The sequence below is a fragment of the Stenella coeruleoalba genome (assembly GCF_951394435.1).
Source record: "Stenella coeruleoalba genome assembly, chromosome: 13".
NCBI lineage: Eukaryota > Metazoa > Chordata > Mammalia > Artiodactyla > Delphinidae > Stenella > Stenella coeruleoalba.
Window position 1 is genome coordinate 89,578,473 of NC_137159.1, and position 19,095 is coordinate 89,597,567.

The following is a 19,095-nucleotide window of genomic DNA, read 5'->3' on the forward strand; positions in this document are numbered from 1 at the left end:
GTTTATTGCTATCACTTCAACTAGGAATGCTTTTAAAATTACGCCGATCAATTCCAGGTTGTTCCAACACAGATCTCCAGGAGACTGGTTACATCCTCATTACATGGTTATTGATGACATTTAGTCAGGGCCTGCCTGAAGAAAGTCTGGTAACCAAGATTCTGAATAATGCAAACTGGATTTACTTTCTGCTATTTATGTCCAGCTACTACTTTATAAAATAAATGCAACACGATATTAAAGCGAAGTGCTGCGTTTAAAGGCGCTGTCGTTTCTCAGACTCAAATGCTCCCACTGTGTGGGGAGAAAACAATCCCCCATTGCCATTGACTTAAATCCCGTTGTACAAGATACTGTTCACATTTCTGCTGTAACACTGTTAGAATAGGCCCATTGTTCCTACTTGGATCATTTTTTTTCTTTAACTTTTTTTTTTTTTTTTTTTTTTTTTTTGCGGTTCGCGGGCCTGTCACTGCTGTGGCCTCTCCCGTTGCAGAGCACAAGTTCCGGACGCGCAGGCTCAGCGGCCATGGCTCACGGGTCCAGCTGCTCCGCGGCACGTGGGATCTTCCCAGACCAGGGCACGAACCCGTGTCCCCTGCATCGGCAGGCGGACTCTCAACCACTGCGTCACCAGGGAAGCCCTTGGATCATTTTTAATGTGCGTTTTTGTAAAATGGAGAATGGTTACCTATGAAATAAAACCATATGATGCATTAGCAGGACTCATACCTGCAACATGCAGCTTTTCAGTAATGCCCAGGAGTAAAGAGGCAGGACCACGGGGAAGGGGTATCACGCCAGGTAAGGACTCGGCGTCGAGGAGGTGAGAATGAAGCCAGGAGACCTCAGCCTCTCAGGGCTTTAAAGCCTCTGAAAAGGATCCATAATAGGGCATCATAATTATATGACTGTGGCCATTCGTTTATAGATGAGGAAAAAAGATAGGAATAAAATGGATCTTTTCTGGATATGCGAGTGTAGGCTAAGTGGGACCAGCACACGAGTTACGAAAATTCTGAATCCACGTGCCGCCAGCAATGGAAGAGTAAACGTGAAGTCTGCCAGTGACATGAGTACGTCAGATTGTAAAATGCTAAGCCGTTCAAGAAGTATCCACCAATACTGCTCAAAACTGTGAAGAAAAAATAGTGAATTTCAATTTGAACATATACAGAGGGAAAATAAGCCGAAGTGTCCCTGAGGCACATCATCAACTTTTAGCCACTCAGCAGCAGAGCCTGGGTCCTGAGAGGGGGGTACCCGCGCACTTAAGGGGCAGAGGTGACAGCTAAACTCGGTCCAGCACCATAGTCAGCAGGAGGGTGGCAGGTGCAGTGAAGATGCTTTGACAAAGTTGTCGTGGCCACTCCACTGTGACAGGTTCTAAGACAGACAACAGAAAGCATTGCCATATAAGGACGAAAGTAGGATTCAGAAAGGACAGAGGCCAGGTGAGTATGCGGTCAAAGGCAACCGAATCGCGAATCGTGTGAAAACCCAATACTGCCTGCTGCTTAGTTACGGAAACGTCCGCATCCTTTGTGTAAAACGATTTGCAGATGAAGGATTAAGGGCCGAGAATTTAAGGGACTAGCCTTGGCCACAGCGACTGTGCCAGAGTGAGAGCAGATCCGCTGCTGCCTGATTTCCTGTGACTCCAGAGGCGACCCAGGGTGCCTCGTGCTGGATTCCAGCAGAAGACAAACACAGGCACGTCTGGGCGTCTCTGAATCATGCTTGTGTCGAACTAAAGAAAGTATTTTAATGAAAAGCAAACTTATGAAACTCACTGCCACAAAATGAGGCATAAACTACGACATAAACGTGTCCAAAGGCATCTGTGAGGGATCACTCCAACATTTATAAACAACCTCAGGGATGACACAGCAAAATCAGGATGTCAGAGGACAACCTGAGTTCGGCACCACCGAGCCCTCCCAACGGTTCCCCAGAACGCAGAGCTGGAAGGATCTGGAGTCCTTGTCGGGGGTTCAAGTTTTGTGCTCTCGTTGCAAAGCTCTGCACCTGGCACACAGGTGGACCGGGCCGCACCCAGTGCCGTCCACCTGCGCACAGGTCCTCAGCCACAGGCTCGCCTCGGAGATGAGCTGCGTCCACAGGTCCAGCAGCAAAATGCGGTCAGGTGTGCGACTGTGTCCTCTGTCCCACACAGAGTAGGATAAAGGTAGGATAAGGCTTTTATTTAAACTTTTGTTTTGTATTTGTTTTATTTTGCCTATTTTTTCTAAGTAATCCAACATTACCTCTTAAGCCAAGTAATGAGAACTTACTTTGCACACTGCGGTCGGTATTCCTAAATCTGCCGAGAGCTACGTCGGCACGTGGTGGGCACCAGACCGGTATTTGCTGAATGGACGGATGAATGACCTTACGGAAGTTAAAGTTTACGTGTGTTCTTTTCGCTGTATTTTTAAAGGCACACATGGAACCTTGCCTCACTGGGAATGCTGATCTCAGGGTGAAACATTCAAGAAAAAGAGCCAGTTCTCTCAGGCAGCGGCAACTCTCTCCTCTCCAACCTCGTCTCCGCGTCCTCTCTCTGGGCTTCTTCCTTTCTTCACTGTTACCGCAGAATGGCTGCTTCCGTGCTTTAGATTTCAGTTCAAATGACACCTCTTCGGAGAAGACTTCTCCAGCCACCTAGTGAAATGTAGGTTCCCCTCTACCGCTCGTCATCCCATCTTTCTCTCAGCATTTCTTTCTTCCCTTCTTCTGCACTCTTTGTAACCTGCTAGTTTTTATTCAGTTCTCTATTAGCTGGCGTGAGAACGGCACTGGGCAGGGACCTGGTGCAGCGCTTGACGCACACAGAAGGTCCACGGCTCCGTGGAAGGATGGCAGCTGCCTGGAGGGAGGGGGGAGGGAGGGAGTGAATTTTAGGCCCCCTCCCTGGTCCATCTGCCACTGGCAAACCCTCTGGGCCCCTTCTCCACAACCACCTCCTGAGCTATCTACGTAAAATACAAATCTGAGCACCCGTGGTCACGTTACAGATCACAGGAGAGAGTCCGCAGAACTCAGAATGGCCTCTTCTCTTTCCATTTCTCCCTTACGCTCTGCTCCAGAGAGGAACTCCTCAGATGTTCCAAATACGCGACGATCTTTTACACTGAGATCCCCTCTCCGTCCTTATCCCCCTCCCTCCATAAACCACCTGGCTCCAGCCCGACACATGCACTGCATCCGCCCTGATCTCACTCACTGACATGCTCGTCACCCCAGGAAACACCGAGTCTCGGAGGCAGAAATCCTCCCCTGCGCATCTGCCGGCTCACAGCAGCCACAGCTGAATGTGTGAGTCCAAGCTTCTCTGCATGAATTCACCCTTCCTTGGTAGAAGTACAGAACTGTTTCTGTTTGATGTCACTGCAACTGAGTTCTAGCAGGAAGCAGCCTGTATGTGATGGGTACTGAGTATGCCAAATCCTCTTTGTCTAATGGATTGCATTATAAAAGTGGCAAAAATATTAGAGAAAGCAGTACTGCCATGTTCAAATGTCCCTGTGATTATAAGTAAGGGTCAGGTGAGCAAAAACTAGACCATTCTTAACCATTCATATCCCTGGCCACCGTACGTGTCCATCACCTTCACTGAGGAGCAGACTCAGCAGTAGCCCTCGCCCGGTGGTCTGAGCGCTGGCTGCTCACATGGACAGTTAATACTTCAGGATATTTCCGTCCACTTTCTAACTATAGATTCTTCCACGCAGCTGTGAACAAGTCACAAAATGCTGCTGCCCCAGACACTCTGTAGGATTTCCATGATGCTCTCTTTCACGGCATATTGTAAGAAATGATGAAGTATAGAAAAAAAGACTTTTACGACAGTACACACTAGGAAAGACGTAGACATTTTTTTATGTTTTTTTAAAAAAATTTAGACACTGTACTAAAAGGTTAACATACGTTATCTTGTTTCAATACTCACAAAACTCCTGCAGTAACAGATTCCTGTCACATCTCTTTTAGACATGAAGAAACGGGGTTCAAAGGGGAATCTCACCCAGGTTCACACACTGGGGAGTGGAAATCGGACCTGAGCCCATGTTCTCCTCCACCCTCCTGGGCTCTTTGGTCAGCAGAGCTGCTCTCACCTACTTTCTTACGGTCCAGACTCCCATGGCTCTGTGCTCCCACCTTGGACTTGTATATGCACATCTCTCATCCCAACAAGACAACCCTCCATCATTCAAGTGCATTTCAAATATCACTTTGCCTACAAAGTCTTATGAGATAGCTTCAATTGGCTATCACCTTTTCTTATTAACAGTATGTTGGTCATGACTTTACCGTATGATCAGATACTTTCTAAAGAGATAGTCCATGTTCAAGTCGTCTTTGTAATTCTACAACACTGGTTTTCATAGAATAGGTGCCTGATAAGTATTTAGGTGATGTTTTATGAGCATCTGTCAGAAAAAATACATAAAATAATATCTTCATTTGTCTTTTCGAAAATTTTGCTTTGCGTGCACAATGTTCCCTGCGTGATACTAGGCACTGGTGATATAAAATAGCTCCTGGCTGCCAAAATATGATCGTCCAGTGGAAGATACGGAAAAGTAATGCAGGCCATCTCGGAAACTAAATGGAGTGAGTGAGGTTGGTGCCGTGATAGGAAGAAGGAAGGATGCAAGCCTCAGGGAGGTGGGGGCAGGGTGTTCCCGGAGGATCTGGTGTCTGAGTTGGGAGTAAGGCTGCGTTATTCAGTGAAAGCAAGGAGTAGACGGATGTGGTTCTAGACAAAAAGAGCAGTGTGGGTGAAGGTCCAGGGGCAGGAATTTATGAACAGCTCCGCATGGCCGAAGCACAGATCTTGAGACTGGGGTTCCCTGCAGGGAGGACAGCGAGCCTTGCAGCCCTGCCTGTCTGCCCCGAGCCTGCCACTTGGCCGCACAGGACAGGCTGCTGGCGCACACCCCGCCCCGTCCCACCGTCCACAAGGGGGGCAGGGCCCCAGACCGCTGGCCAGGGGTTAAGAGTTGTTTCTTCCTGAATTGCTTAAGGGAAAGAAAACGCAACATGTGTTAGTTTTCTGAAGAGAGCCTGACCCTCCTACTCACATCGATCTGGACCCACCCCTTGCAAGAGGACGAGCTGAGGGCTTGGTGGGGTGCTGGCCACGGGAACTGGGCAGGAGTGCCGTGTTCCAGCTCCTGGCCTGCTCCGCCACGTCTCCCAGGCCAGGTGCAGAGAGCCCAGTGGGGACTTCAGATCCCAAGAAAGACAGAGCCTGAGTGACAGCAGGAAGAGACCACTCCCCTCCACATATTAGACCAGGACTTGAGAGAAATAAAGTTGTGCTGCATTAAGCCACTAAAATGCATGGGCTGTTGGTTAGAGGGGTTAGCTTGCGCCCACCCTATCTTTAGAATGCGGTACCTTTCTGGCACATTGGAAGCGCCTACTGACCCCAGTCAGTACACGTGTCTCCTTTGATCGGGATATTTATCTCCTGCAGGAAAAAAAAATTCCAGAAGATATATTGATGTGGGTGTGTCGTGTTGTTCCTCAGCATGACTGTACTTTGTATGATATTCCCATGGGCAAATCTGACTGTTTATGAATTTGAGATGGGCTTTTTACCAAATAAATAGGAGGGTCTTTCTTTTATGTGTTGATGCGGGTGTGTACATTTCAATTTACTCTCATTGTTGCCATCAAGGCGTGCCAGGCTGGAGCCTCCAAGGACAGATGAGTGTCACCAAGTCTCGAGACATCTTCCCCAGCTGGATTTTGTAACTGAACCAGTTCCGAGGAACAAGGTAAGGTCCACGCTCCCTTTAAGCCTTTCGTCTCTGAGGAGTCCTCTTCAGCTTGGCCCTGGGACAAGAATCTGAGCTAGAGTCAGTCAGTCATGCTCAGCGTGTCCCCAGCCTGTGCACAGCCTTTGGCCTCTATTGTTTCTGGACCAGCGTGCAACATGGTTCTGCAAATTCAAAAGCGTGTATCGAGGAGTGAAAGGGGGGTGGGTGAGCTACATATCCTTAGAGTAGTGTGCTCCCTTTCATATCTGAGGGAAAGAACTAGGTGAAAGCTGTATTTCCTTAACCCAGAATACACTACTAGGTAGTGTTGTTACTTATAAAGGGTTACATGTATTATTGATACATTTATACTGAGAAGGTCAGTCCTGTTAGAAAGCTTGTCTTCCTAAATGCTTTATACAGTTTCTAGGACATTCCTAGCATACTAACATCATATTAATAGTGAAAATAACAGAGCTGATAGAAGTTAAACATTAAGCGATATTCCTTTATAGCACACAATGTTATCCTTTGTGAAAGGTAATTGTTTTCTCTCTAATAAGAGTATAGTTACGTTATTAAATGATCAACGTAATGGTTGAACAAATGTAACAGCTCATTTTATTTAAAAAAGTTTTAAGCATCTTTCTTGGAGGATAATTGCTTTACCATCTTAAAACGCACAGTTCATTAATATATATCTACTTTAGAAGTCTTTGAAATCAGTTAATAGTCATCTCAAATAAAATATATTCCTGTTGTGGGGGAAAGAGAAAATTGATTGTAGTTGAAACACTGGAGTTTTACAGTGTTTATGAATTAAAAAAAAAAACTTTTTCATCTGACAACATAGATCTACAGTAAAAGTAAGTTAAACACAGCTCTTCCCTCGTTGGTTAGTTTCCTTTCTATGATCCAATATAGTTTTCTCAAAATACTAAGTCAAATCTAGAAAACTAAGCCATTAGTTATTTTTTACCAATAATGCTAGAAAATAGTTTGTTGTGTAATTTTCTCATTTATCTTTTTTGGGCACTTCATAGTAGAAAGTTGCTCGCTTTCTAAAGGACGGAATTAAATTACTTAATATGAATATATCACCTCTTCTTGCCTGAAAACGGATGTGAAACTCATAGTGATTATTTCAGTGAATTACCTTCAGCTTTTTGTAGGAAACTTGCATTATGCTGTTTTTAAACTTTGTTGGTAACAATCATAGAATTATATAGCTTTAGACTTCAGAAACCATCCAGTCCAACCACCATTTTGCACAAAAGATAGTGGAGAGTCTAAGCAATTTGCAGCTACAACTTCACATTCCCACGTGAACCAGTTTACAGTCCGCTCCGCCTTCTCCAGCGCAAATTAATTCAGCCAATCAGGTGTGCCAGCAATCTGCACAATGCACATATTTCTGGTGATCGGAGAGCTCCAAAAAGTTCATTCTGACAATATCACAAATGGAAAAGCTCAGTAGAGATTCTAAATCAGTGCACTCTTTTATTAAGTTGAAAAAGTCTGTAAAAAAGTCTCAAACTGAGGGCACCTACCGTCATTTCAGCACAGAGCTTTGCAAAAACGGATGAACTAATACATGAACTGTCTGACCCTCAAATGCCAGATCTCCTGAATCTAAAGACTGACCAAGTACCAGTTTTGTCGCTGTTGTTTATACATCTAAGTATCTAATAAGCTGGGCTGAAGTGTTGGCATATATATATAACTGGGTGGTAGAAGGAGTCATTCAAAGAATCCATTTGTCTGTCCCGTTAAAAACTGCAAAATAAAAAAAAGATAATAGTGATTACTAACAAGACTTCTTTGCTTGGTGGGGCAGTGGAAGATAGTTCTTACTGGTATTTTTTAGAAAAAAATATCTAGCTTTTGATATGGTAAGATACTATTCAGAAAGAAAGATTATTTGTAAATTTAAAATAATATGTGATTGGGCTAATTTCTTTTCTTTTTTCACTGCAGCAAGATGTTTTTCCAAAAACAGATTCACACCAAAATATTTGACAATAGCAGCGTCACATGCTTCCATTATGCCGGAAAGGAGTCCGGCGCAGACAGTACCCGGGCTGCCTGAGGGATGCCGGTGAGTGCTGGCGGAGAAAGACTTGTCACTAGGCGGTGCTCTCCCAAGAGGAGCTTAAACTTCCATTTACACACAGAAAGGGGAAAGGGAAAAAGGAAACATATCTCAGTTTATCTGCTTAAGAGCAGTTTGATATGAATGTTTACTGTTTCTAGAGTATATCTTGACAGAAACATTCACATTTTAGTCATATTGCTTGGGGGGTAAAAAAAAACCTCACTGAGAAATCAAACCACCTCCTTTAAGCACATACCCTTAAAAGGTGCGTGTGTGGAAGGGGCTGGACTTGGATACTCACAATTTAGTATCTTTCGTCTCTGTTCTATTTACCCCACCTGACTCTGCCACACTCTTGTCTTCTTGAGGAAACAGACCGAGGGAAGGGAGGGAGAGGGAGAGACGGAGAGACAGAGGCTCGGCGCGGGCCCTGCCTGGGGCGTCGAGGCCGCCAGTGCCGCGCCCGCAGCATCCTCGCCATCCGTCCCCATCCACCCACTGTGCGCTGCCCGGCTAATGGCTGAGGCTTTTAATTCTGGTCCCCACGCTCCCTTTCGGGTATTGAACTGAGAACACCTTTCACAGTCAGATCGCCGACTTGGAGGATGTCCAGCTCCTGCCCAGAAAGCGCCAATAAAATGGGAAAGTGCGCAATTGATTGATAATACATTTTACAAGAAAAAAAAATTAAAGGAGATAAATTGTTGAACTCTCACAAATGTGCCTGCCTAAATCCAAAGAACCAAAACTTTCTGAAGGAGTCGGGCCTGGAGGGAGGTGACCCGGGAGCGCTCCCGCGGGCGTTTCCGGGGAAAGGGAGCGAGAGAACCCGGGAGCGGGTGGGCGCTGACGGTCCAGAGCGCTGTCCTCGTGCGTGGGTCCGGGGGCTGGGGGGGTGGTGGCGGGGGAGGGGTGCTGCCGGTGTCCTGCCCGGCAGCTGTGCCCCGAGGTGCCCAGCCCTAACCCAGCCCCTGCCCTCCGGGCTGCCCGCCTAGGACCGGCCTCGGGCAAAGCGGACCTCGGCCCCAGAGTGGTCCCCAGCCTCGCCGGCAGATTCCCCCCAAAACGCACAGACTCCAGTTGACTTATTAAATGCCGAGGCAGTCAGGCAGCTCCTTTTTTAATAGCCCAAGATCTACATTTAGACAAAAACAGATCCGAGTTCCTGGTAAAGGCGTTTCTTCTCATCCTGTCACAAGTGACAGGAACGGAGGGAAATAGACTGAAGGAGAGAAGCGGGGGGTGAAGGGGAGGGACAAAGGGGAGGAGGAGAGAGATGGGATGAAGGGAGAAGAGGCAGGAGAGGGGAAATGGGGGAGGGGGGAGGGGAGAGGGGAGGGAGACCGACAGGGCGGTAGAGCTGGAGCAGAGAGGAAATGGGGGAGGTGGGGGGGATGCGGGAGGGGGGAAGTGGGGGAGCTGGGGGAGGAGACGGGGGAGACGCGGAGGGGGAGCTGGAGGGGGTGGGGAGAGGGGAGACAGACGGGATACGGAGACATGGGAGGAGTTGTTGGCGGGGGGGGGGCGGGGGGGTTGTCTGACGAAGATCCGCGCGGGGATACGAACACTTCAGCGGCTTCTAATTAAAGCCCCGCGCCGGGCCCTCGGGGACCCTCCTGACGTCGGCGGCCGCGGGGATAAGAGGCGCCCCGAGGTCCGAGGCCGGACTCTGCCGGCGCGCACCCCAGGCAAGCGCGGGTTCCCAGCTCGGAGCTGCCGAGGCACCGCGTCCCCTTCCCCGCGCGTCCAGTGCGCTCCGCCGGCCCGGGCGCCGCCGGGCATGGAGTAGCGAGCGGGGCGCGCGGCTCTGGGGCGCGCGGACAGACGCCGGGACAGACGCCAGAGGACGCCCGCGGCTCCGGGGCGCGGGGACAGGTAACCCGGCCGGGCTCCTGCGCGCAGGTGGCCCCGCGGGCGGCGCCGGGCAGGTGTGGGCCGGGCCCCGTCACCGGGGGCCAAGGGTTTTCCAGAACCTGGCCCAGCAGGCGGCCGGGGCGAGGGTCCCGGCGCGGGAGCTCCTCGTGGGGGGTGGGGGGGGATCGGGGACAGCGGGAGGAGGGGGCGACCGCCACACAAAGGCGCTGCTGGAAACTTGAGCGCGGCCGCTCCCCGAGGGAGTTGGGTGTGGGCCCGACCCTGCGAGCGGCCGCCGCCGCCCCGCTCGGCGTCTAAAGGGGACGGAAAGTTGTGGCGACGCGTTGAGCCGCGGGGCGCCGGCGATGCGCCATTTCCAGGAAAGTTCGGAGGCCGGCGGCGGGGGCGGGACGCGGGCGCAAGGCGGCCAGGGCCCGTGTCGCCCGCGCGCGGAGGGCGGGCGCACCCAAGGCTTGCTCTCAGCATCAGCGCGTGGGACCTCGGGGAGGGCGAGTCCTCGTGGAGACCGCGGCCCAGCCTCCCGCCGCCGGGCCCCCGCCCGCCCTCCAGGCCCGGGACGGCGCGGGGCGTCCATCCACTGGGTTGGCGGGCGTCCTCTGGGTCCGCAGGGCCGGGGCGCGCGGACCGAGGGGAGTGGCCTCTCCCGCCCTTCCCGCTCCCCCCGCCGACTGGCTGTCCGGGTCTCCCCGCACCCCTGTCCCTGCAGCGAGCCGAGCTCCGGGAGCGCGTCGGATCCGCCCAGCCTGGCCGAGCGCAGGATGCGCGGACCCGGGCGTCCTCTCCTCCTGGGGCTGCTGCTCGTGCTGGGGGCGGCGGGGCCCGGCCGGGGGATCGCGGAGACCCGGGAGGCCGCGGACAGGCAGACGCTGCTGCAACTCATCGTGGAGATCGTCCAGGAGCTCAGGAAGTACCACTCGGGGGAGTCCAAGAGGCTGCAGCTCTCGGGCCGGCAGGACTACACCCTGGGCCGCAGGGAGGTCTCGGACTACGGGGCTTACGCGGAGGAGCAGAGAGTGGGTGAGTGTCCCCGCCCGCGTGGCTGTGTAGACGGAGTGGACCGCTTCCCAAGGCCTCTCGGGTGTGTGCGGTGTTGACGGCGGGTCCGCCTGTCCTGTCTCAGGAGACGCTAGAAGAACTAGTACTTGCTTGGAAATAGAATTGTCTTTGAGAACACATACGTATTTTTAAAATATAAATACATTTTGACTGTTAAAAAAACTGGGAAATATGTTTTTTAGAGAAGGAAATAGGAATTCCATGAATGATGCCTGGCAGATAACGTAACTATCCCTCATCCGCTTCTAAGACATGTGAGTTGTTACCTAGGTCAGTAATTTCAGCATAGAACTGTCATCTGTTATTTTGGAAATGGAAACGTTTTCAGCAAAGCAGTTTCGACTGAGACAGAAATTCCCATTCCCCGCCCCCCCCCCCCCCCACGGCAGAGCCTCCCAGAGTGGCTGCCCCTTGGGAAATTACCAAGGGAAGCATGAAAGCTCTTAATGCTTTCGTGACACAATTAGGCCAAATATGATAAGGTCAGTTTGATATAGACCGACTAAAGCTAGTTGTCAATGAAGACTGACATTTAGGAGCTGTCTAAACCTTGCAAGTAAGACTCTTATGGAAATGTTCCCTCTTCAGATGAGGAGAATTGGTGGTGGTGTGACCACGTGCCATCGCATTACTAGTGCAGAACAGGTGAGTGAAAATGAATCCAGACGACTGTAAAAAAAAAAGCAAAAACAAGGCTGAAATCAGAAAGAACGTCAGTCAGGTTAGTTACCAACGCTAACTAGGCGCTGTGCCGGTACAGTCAGTCTTTCCCTGGGAATTGTACCTTTATCTCATCCAACCAGGTTAATGTCTGTTTCCATGCATTCACACCAGCCTTCATAACAAGTGGTTTTGACAGCAACTAACCCTTTTTCTAAATATATACCTAGAAGAATACATACCTATAGCAAATTTTTTGTTTGAAGTATGAGATCAGGTTTTCTTCCTAGAACTTTGAGAGGTTGTTGAATTTGATTCCCAAGCTCTTCAAGATGAAACTGTCTACGAGTGATTTATTCACTGGAAGATAACTGTCACATACACACCACACACACACCTTTCTTTGCCTATAACTTTACAGTCCCTGCCTCTATCCTAGTGTGGAGACTGGGCATTAAGACCGGAGCTCGGAGAGCAGTTAATATGATTTGAGGAAAATGTGCCCTATCACCCGTCTTCACATCGTCACGTACTGCCATCACGGGGCTGCTGTGTTCAGGGCAGAATTTCCAGTAACTTTAAACATTCACTTCGGATCACATGAAAACATGCTCCTTTCAGGCAATTTAATAATTAACTTACTTTCCCTCAAACAGAAATTGTTCCTCGAGATCTAAGGATGAAAGACAAGTTTCTGAAACATCTGACAGGTAGGCTTTCCACGCATTACTTCGCCGCTCCCCAGCTCCTGGCATCCCGCAGCCCTCACAATCTGTTTCTTCTTCCACGTTCCAGGTCCTCTTTATTTCAGCCCAAAGTGCAGCAAACACTTCCACAGACTTTACCACAACACCCGAGACTGCACCATCCCCACCTGTAAGTGACCGCATCCAACTCGCTTTAGAAATGCCGGTACAGTGTAGACGAGGCTTCAGGCCCCTCCCTTCTGTAACCCAGGTTTGCTAATACTATACTCCCTGTTGACTATACAGTCCGGGGCTGGGGTGAGTACACCACTTAAGATAACCGCAGGCAGCAGCAGCTAGTGCCAAACGGAACGTGGTTCACAGTCATTGGAATGAATCGGCTCTTGGAAGGGGCTGGACTCCTCCATGCACGCTCTCGAATTCTGGTCTGATGCCTGTCCTTGTATCCACTCAACTCTGACAGTGGAACAAATGTTTCAAATGAGTTGCTAAAATGACTACTGCAGGGTGTAAGGTAACTATGGTTGGCCCTGGGCCATCCCCACTGCCCTGGCCAGAGACTTTCTGTTTCCACCAGTAATTGTAACCCCATCACCCAGGAATTTTACTGGTACTTCAAACTCCTGCTCTTCTACTTGGCTTCCTCACTAATTCAGAAACGCAGGTGCCCTTTTCTGTCTGGCTCTCAGCTGTAACTTCCTGGTTCATCCACAACAAGTGCACTCATTCCCCCAAAAGTGCTTTCTTGTGCTCTTCACAAAACATACAATGATGACAAGTAACTTATTAGCTAGAGGGACATCTGCTAGAGCCCTACACCAACTTTTCTGTGTGTGTAGGGACCACAACTTGCCTTCCATTTAAGGCTCACAGGAGGGCAGTTGTACACATAAGCCAGGTCTCCTAGGAGCTGCCTTCAGGACTGTCCGAAGGGGCAGCAGACCAGACCTGCCCGTCCTGCTCAAAACAGTAAGCCCCTGTCCACGAAGGGGAAGCTGCTGTGTGCAGGCAGCTGCACCCCTTTATGGAGCTCCTGTCTCGCACGTCCCCAAACATGGCAGGCAGACAGGGAGCGCCTTCAGGAGGGAGCTGACGTGGTCCCGCTCAAGGCTACCACGGGGACAGCGGCACGAGTCAATGGGCGGCACCCGTGTCCCGGAAGCTCCAGGCTCACCCTCTCATCCAGGCCATGTGGACCTGGGACACCTCACCTCCCTCTTTCGTTCCTCTGAAATGGAATCACCTTCTGTTGGAGAATTACTAGCCTGCTTCTAGGGGTCAGAGAACCTTCTCATTTTGTTTCAATGTGTATATATTTTTATATTAAGTCTTTTTTTACAATAATAGGATCAGATTCTAAATTTGAAAGTGACCCTTAGGGTCATTGCTTGAATCCTTTCATTCACGGACAAGGACACAGACAAGGCACTTAGGCTGCGTGTGCCCCATCGCAGGCGCCACCCACATTGCTGCCTCCTTTGCTGAGCGGGCCGCCACCAAGCTCCTAGTCACCCATAAGGTGAGGCGGTGGGACCAGGCCCGGTCAGAAATGCCCCTGGGCCTGGAAGCAGATCTGTGCCCTGGACAAGTGGCTGCTTGTGTGGGTCCCACCTCTCTCAGCCCATAAAGAGCTGCAGAGCCAACCTGGCCACTTCTGTGCTGCTCAAGGCTGCATACGACAGTTCCCAGAATCCTGGCCGGTTAGACAGAAGGAACCACAGACCTTCTCACTCAAGGTGTGGTCCTGGGGTGAGCTCTCGGGAAGAGCAGGACTTGTGAGTCCACCACACCTGCTGAGCAAAGTCTGCACCTTAAGGGACCCCTGGTGGACATCAGGGTGGAGAACATGTGGCCCAGCGGGGTGGTGGTCGCCCTCAGGATCTCAGGGTGTGTGGCAAATGCCAGTATCTCCTTTGAGCTCCTGCAGTCCGCCGCCTCCACGTGTGGTCTCTAGGAAAAGCACATCCTGAAAACACGGCACATCTGAAGAGCAGAAAAGCCCCCAGCTGCCACATAATTGTTTCCTTTGAGCCCCAACTATCATGTCCTCTAGGTGTTTAGCGGGTGTGTTTTTGGAAGGCCTAGGTGCTCGCCTAACAGACATGCCGTGCGTGTTTATCGCTGTCAGTTTACTCATTCACTCAGAATTTCAGCTACGAGTCTGAATTCTTCCATCTTTAAGTAGGATTTTGTGACTCTTGAGAAGTGAACTTCGTATTGAGGAATCCCTTTACGGGCGTGATTGTCCTCTGAGGCAGCACCTATGAGACTACTGAAACAGGAAACCATACGAGATACCTAGGAAAACCAGCCTGCGCTCAGAAATCAGCTCTTGCTTCCCTCCATTGTCCAGCCAGGTTTTTTGCTCTGGTACTTGGCTGTTGACCCACTGTCTTTAGAATTTCTGTGCAGAAGGCTTTGTGTTATGATTAACTCAAGAGGGGACTCGGCCCGCACGTGACCTAAAAGTTAAGTAACACAGGGCGCGGGAAGACCAACTGTACTCTAGGAAGCAAAACGAAAGCTGTTTTAATGAGCCCAGCAGCTACTGCGAGGAGAAAACAGGCAGAGAGCAGCCGCGTGGGAGACTCTGCATCCCCACTTCCCACAGCCTCCCAGTTACATCATTTAACTTCTGTCACGTGATGCTAAAGGCCCGAGGCACCATAAATTATTAAATCAACAACTTCGAGCCATGATTGCAGATGACAGTCTATGTATTGTTTCCAAGGAATTCAGAATATTTAAAGGAATGAATGGCTTTAGCAGTTGCTATGCTTGTTTAAAGTGAATGCAATTCATTTAAGTTGTTGAGGTAGCTGACGAGGGTCTGTGATTTATTTCCCTTGTAGACTATAAGAGATGCGCCCGGCTTCTTACTCGGCTGGCTGTCAGTCCGATGTGCATGGAGGGATAAGGTAAGCTGACAGCCCAGTCGCTGTGGCCCACACACCAAAGACTGGATGCATGTGGGACATGAAAAATTCATGGGAGTTTAGAGACAGTCATTCTTTGGGTAAAGTAGCCTTACTCTGAGTAAGGCTGACAGAACACTCAAAATAGCTCTAGGTACTGGTCAGCAGTAAACACACAGCACCCCAGGCAGCCACTGAGACCTGGTCGCAGGAGGACACGCTGGCCGAGCTCACATTAACCTGCACACAGCCCACTGGCTACTGACTTCAGCGTGTGACATGGTGTGTATCTGCCCACCCACTTCTAGGCTTTCATTCAAACATTCATAAATGAGTATATGACTAACCATACCCATGCGAATTTTAGCGACATATCTGGCAAATGTTTGCATTGAATTCTGTCATTATACCAATACGCTTAAAAAGAACAGCTAAGAATAGGTATCCTCTTCAAATGTTTCTATCAAAGTTATTTTTTAAAAGCCTCTGATGGTAAAAATATAAACACACATTGAGTTTACGAGCTAAACTTTTTACCTTGGCCTCTTGAGGGCTGACATGTAACACGTAACACTAACTGTCAGCAAGAGTCAAGGGATGGGCTGAAAGGTTTTATTTTCCTGAGACAAATGCCATCGATTTCAGCCACAAACTGTAACTTCACAACTGGACACTAGCTGTGTGTCTTGTGTGCCAGGCACAGCCAGATGCTGGGTCTACCTTGCAGTCAGATGGCTGTCCCTTCGCCTCCTGTGAGTGGAGGAGGGGTGCTCACCGTGGCGAAGGCTGCGCTGAACAACGTCTGCACAGATGCTCGGGGTCAGCCGGGCAGTGGGTGCTGCCCTGAGCTGCGTCCTTAGCGCTGCTTCTTCCCATCAGAAGTCCCACTAGCAAATGGGGGTTCAGTGAAACAAGTGGTTAGTGGAGGGTATCATCCCACATTTTCCCCAAGCTCACTGAAACTTGTATAACACTTTCTATGTGGGGGAAGTGAAAGCACAGTTTTTAATGCCAAAGCTGAGAAATTCCTCCACCTTCACTTCTCATCTGAATGCTGTCCAGTTTCTCTTCCACTGCCCACATGGCAAACAGAAAACTTCTTATTTTTAAAGCAATGAATGGATTCTTGTAAGTCTCCCAAAGTACCTGCCTGGGGAGATGAGAATGCTGTTTTCATTAAGCATTTCTTTATAGTTAAAGCATCGCTATTTCCAAAGATGAACCAGGCACATCCTTGGAAAACCACCGCCATCTACTCACAAGTGGGGAGACCAGATGCCCAGCGTCCACATCCACCGAAGAACCGCTCAGGCCACAGGCTTCCTGTCTCTGTGCCTGCGAGCTAACCGCCTGCTTCCCCACAGCGGTTCCCCAAAGACTGCTCTCCTGCAGAGACAGCTCCCCGGAGCGAAAAGTCGAGAGTAATGGTACCCAGGAGCCTACGCTTCCGTGGAACTGCACCCGAGCGTGGACCTACCTCTGCACCGTCTCAGGACGGGCACACCAGGGCTTTCCCAACACAACACGGAGACCCACATCGCACTGGTCACCGCCGTCGGTAACCATGTTCACTTTGGTCAAGAAGTGGGTAGTTTAAAATACAGATACTTCTGCTAAAATAATTTTGTAACATTTAAAAAAAGATTAATTTCTTCCAACTCCAGAAGTTCTAAACTGCAGTAGCAAAGTCTTAACTGGCTGGTGACGACGCAGACAGTCAAGGGTTTCTGTGTACCCTGACGTCCCGGAGGGCAGAGCACACATCCTGCGTTAGCAGCAGGTTTTCCTTAAGTGGCGTAAGCTGCGTCCACATACGTTTCTTCCGCCGTCCTAACACATGAAGATGTCACGACAAAGCTGCAGGGTAAGACTCCTCTTCCTACTCCAGACCAGAGCCTCAACTTCTTAAAGGCTCAGTCTGAAAGAAGTGGGTCTTTAGAGGGGTCCGAGCACAGGGACCCTCCACACTGTGGTCTCAGAGCAGAGCCCGAGCCCTTTGCTCCTTCTTGCTGAAACTCATGACCTGATCTCCTCGAGCCAAAGCGAAGCTGTGGCTTCGCAGCCATCCTCCCACACAGCAGGAGAGCCTCCCAAACACACCCTCACTACCTGGACTTGGCGCTCCAGTAAGTTACAAGCCTGAGCCCTGGAATACTTTCAGAGAAGCGGAGTTTTGAGTAAGAAGTATCCAGCTCGCTCTACAAAATGCAGCCTATTCTGAGCAACCCAGGATCGCCCCACATCAGCGTGGACTGAACTACCGAGGACTTGGCGGCAGACGCATCAACACTGAGCACTGTTCTTCAGACCCTAGCAAGCATGTCTCTTCGTTTGTGATGATTTCCATCCCTTTAGCGCAGCAGGCCCGTGAGCACTGAGTTACTTTCCAGAATAAAATAGACACACATTTTGGCACACAGGGAAACATGCAGACTGCAATTCCTCACATCTATGCACACATTGTGTTACACGTAATTGAATGTATAGGTCTTCCAGAATCAATAAGCAACTGTGAATCATTCTCTGAACCCAAACGTGTTTGTTTCGCAGCGAGCAGAGCGCCGCGGACGAGCAGCGGCCTGGGACCGTGAGAAGTGCCTTGGAGACCAGCAGGGCAGAGCCCACTGCCTTCTGGACACGCCCCATGAACAGAGATTTATTTTTGCAGACAGCCTCTCCCGTAATTCCTTTACCTTGAGTTTTGTATGTTGGCACCGTCTGTGGGCACAGAGTCAGTCAATGCGTGTGCCCGACAGTAACGCTTGCCACCGGTCGTGGGCACTTTAGACGGCAGGAGAGTGCCCCACGCTTGATGCGCCGCGCTGTGAGACGGCAGAGAGGTCGTGGTCACTTTAGACAGCAGGCGCCCCACGCTTGATGCGCCACGCTGTGAGACGGCAGAGAGGTCGTGGTCACTTTAGACAGCAGGCGCCCCACGCTTGATGCGCCACGCTGTGAGACGGCAGAGAGAGAGCTCCTTTTCCTGGTTAGGCGACGTCGCAAAGACTTCTTGAGAAGCATAAGCAGAATCAGCAGAATCTAAAACTATATTTTCATATAGCATATGGTATTATTTAATATTTTATTACTTTTACAATTAAATGCCCAGAGTATCATTTGGAATTGCATGAAAAATTTAAAAAATATAAATAAATAAAAAGAGACAGAAAAGAACTTCAGTTGTGGAGACACTGGAGTGTAAACCTGTGTACGTGCTCAGGCTAATTTCATTTGTCCTTTGTATAATAAGTGTAAAATAGTATCTAGACACTGTGCAATATGTAGATACTGTAAATAAAACGCAAGTAATAAATGAAGTGTTTGTTATAATGAAGTCTTCAAAGTGACTCTTTACTCCTGAACAAGTTCATCATTGGGAATTCATGATTTACAAATCTTTTGAAAAGATTGAAATACTGGCAGGATATCACAGAATATAAAAGGCATAAATAAATAAAACGAGAAAGCTATGAATTCTTATAAGGGACATTAGCATTTTTTAAAGAGAGTGGCACTATATACTGGCGACATATTTCTTAACGTACGTGATTTGGTAGCGAATATTTCAAATAAGGTTGCATCCGTATTTCCTGTATGACTTTGTAATGGAAACACTAAACTCCGTATTTCCTGTGTGACCTTGTAATGGAAACGCTAAACTAAGAGGGACCTTAAGACTTCCAAAAAGCTCCAGATTTTTACAGGTAGATATATTTTGAACAAATCTGACTGGATCTAATTTTTCAGACAAGTGAATTCAGCAACGAGGTTTCCTGTTCACATGAGCCCTAGTCTGGATACAGCCTAAGGACAGTCAATTAGGAACCCTAGGATTTGTCTGAGGGTCTGTGTTTAAGACATGTGTGTAAATGTTAAAGAAAACAAACTAGAGAGATTTATTCATCAACATAAAGGAACAGAAAAGAGTAAGAAATTTCCTTACTTTGAGAGTATCAAGCAATTACTGAACGATTAGGGCACTAGGGTGTAATTGTTGAAGTGCTTTACTTTCCTGT

General features: G+C 49.2%; 1 protein-coding gene across 3 annotated transcripts; it reads left to right on the forward strand.

The window, feature by feature from the left end:
• Positions 1-9,449: 9,449 nt before the first annotated feature.
• On the forward strand, positions 9,450-18,801 carry ALKAL2 (ALK and LTK ligand 2). 3 transcript variants are annotated; one of them, XR_013831135.1, is made up of 7 exons: positions 9,450-9,741; positions 10,448-10,758; positions 12,114-12,167; positions 12,253-12,333; positions 15,017-15,082; positions 17,630-17,919; positions 17,985-18,801. XR_013831135.1 is itself a non-coding variant. In XM_079941373.1 (6 exons), the coding sequence occupies exons 2-5, from the start codon at positions 10,500-10,502 to the stop codon at positions 15,079-15,081; spliced, it is 459 nt and encodes a 152-aa protein (XP_079797499.1). In that variant the 5' UTR covers positions 9,450-9,741; positions 10,448-10,499; the 3' UTR covers position 15,082; positions 17,630-18,801. The 3 variants fall into 3 exon arrangements, 1 of the variants encoding a protein (XP_079797499.1); XR_013831136.1 differs by having other exon boundaries at positions 17,630-17,877; positions 17,943-18,801; XM_079941373.1 differs by having other exon boundaries at positions 17,630-18,801.
• The last annotated feature ends 294 nt before the right edge of the window (positions 18,802-19,095 follow it).

Excerpts from the sequence above, each read along its gene's own strand:
- ALKAL2 (XM_079941373.1), top strand. The coding sequence starts at position 10,500 with ATGCGCGGACCCGGGCGTCCTCTCCTCCTGGGGCTGCTGCTCGTGCTG. Across the intron at positions 12,168-12,252 it reads GTTTCTGAAACATCTGACAG|GTCCTCTTTATTTCAGCCCA; the intron begins GTAGGCTTTCCA and ends TCCACGTTCCAG. Across the intron at positions 12,334-15,016 it reads AGACTGCACCATCCCCACCT|ACTATAAGAGATGCGCCCGG; the intron begins GTAAGTGACCGC and ends TTTCCCTTGTAG.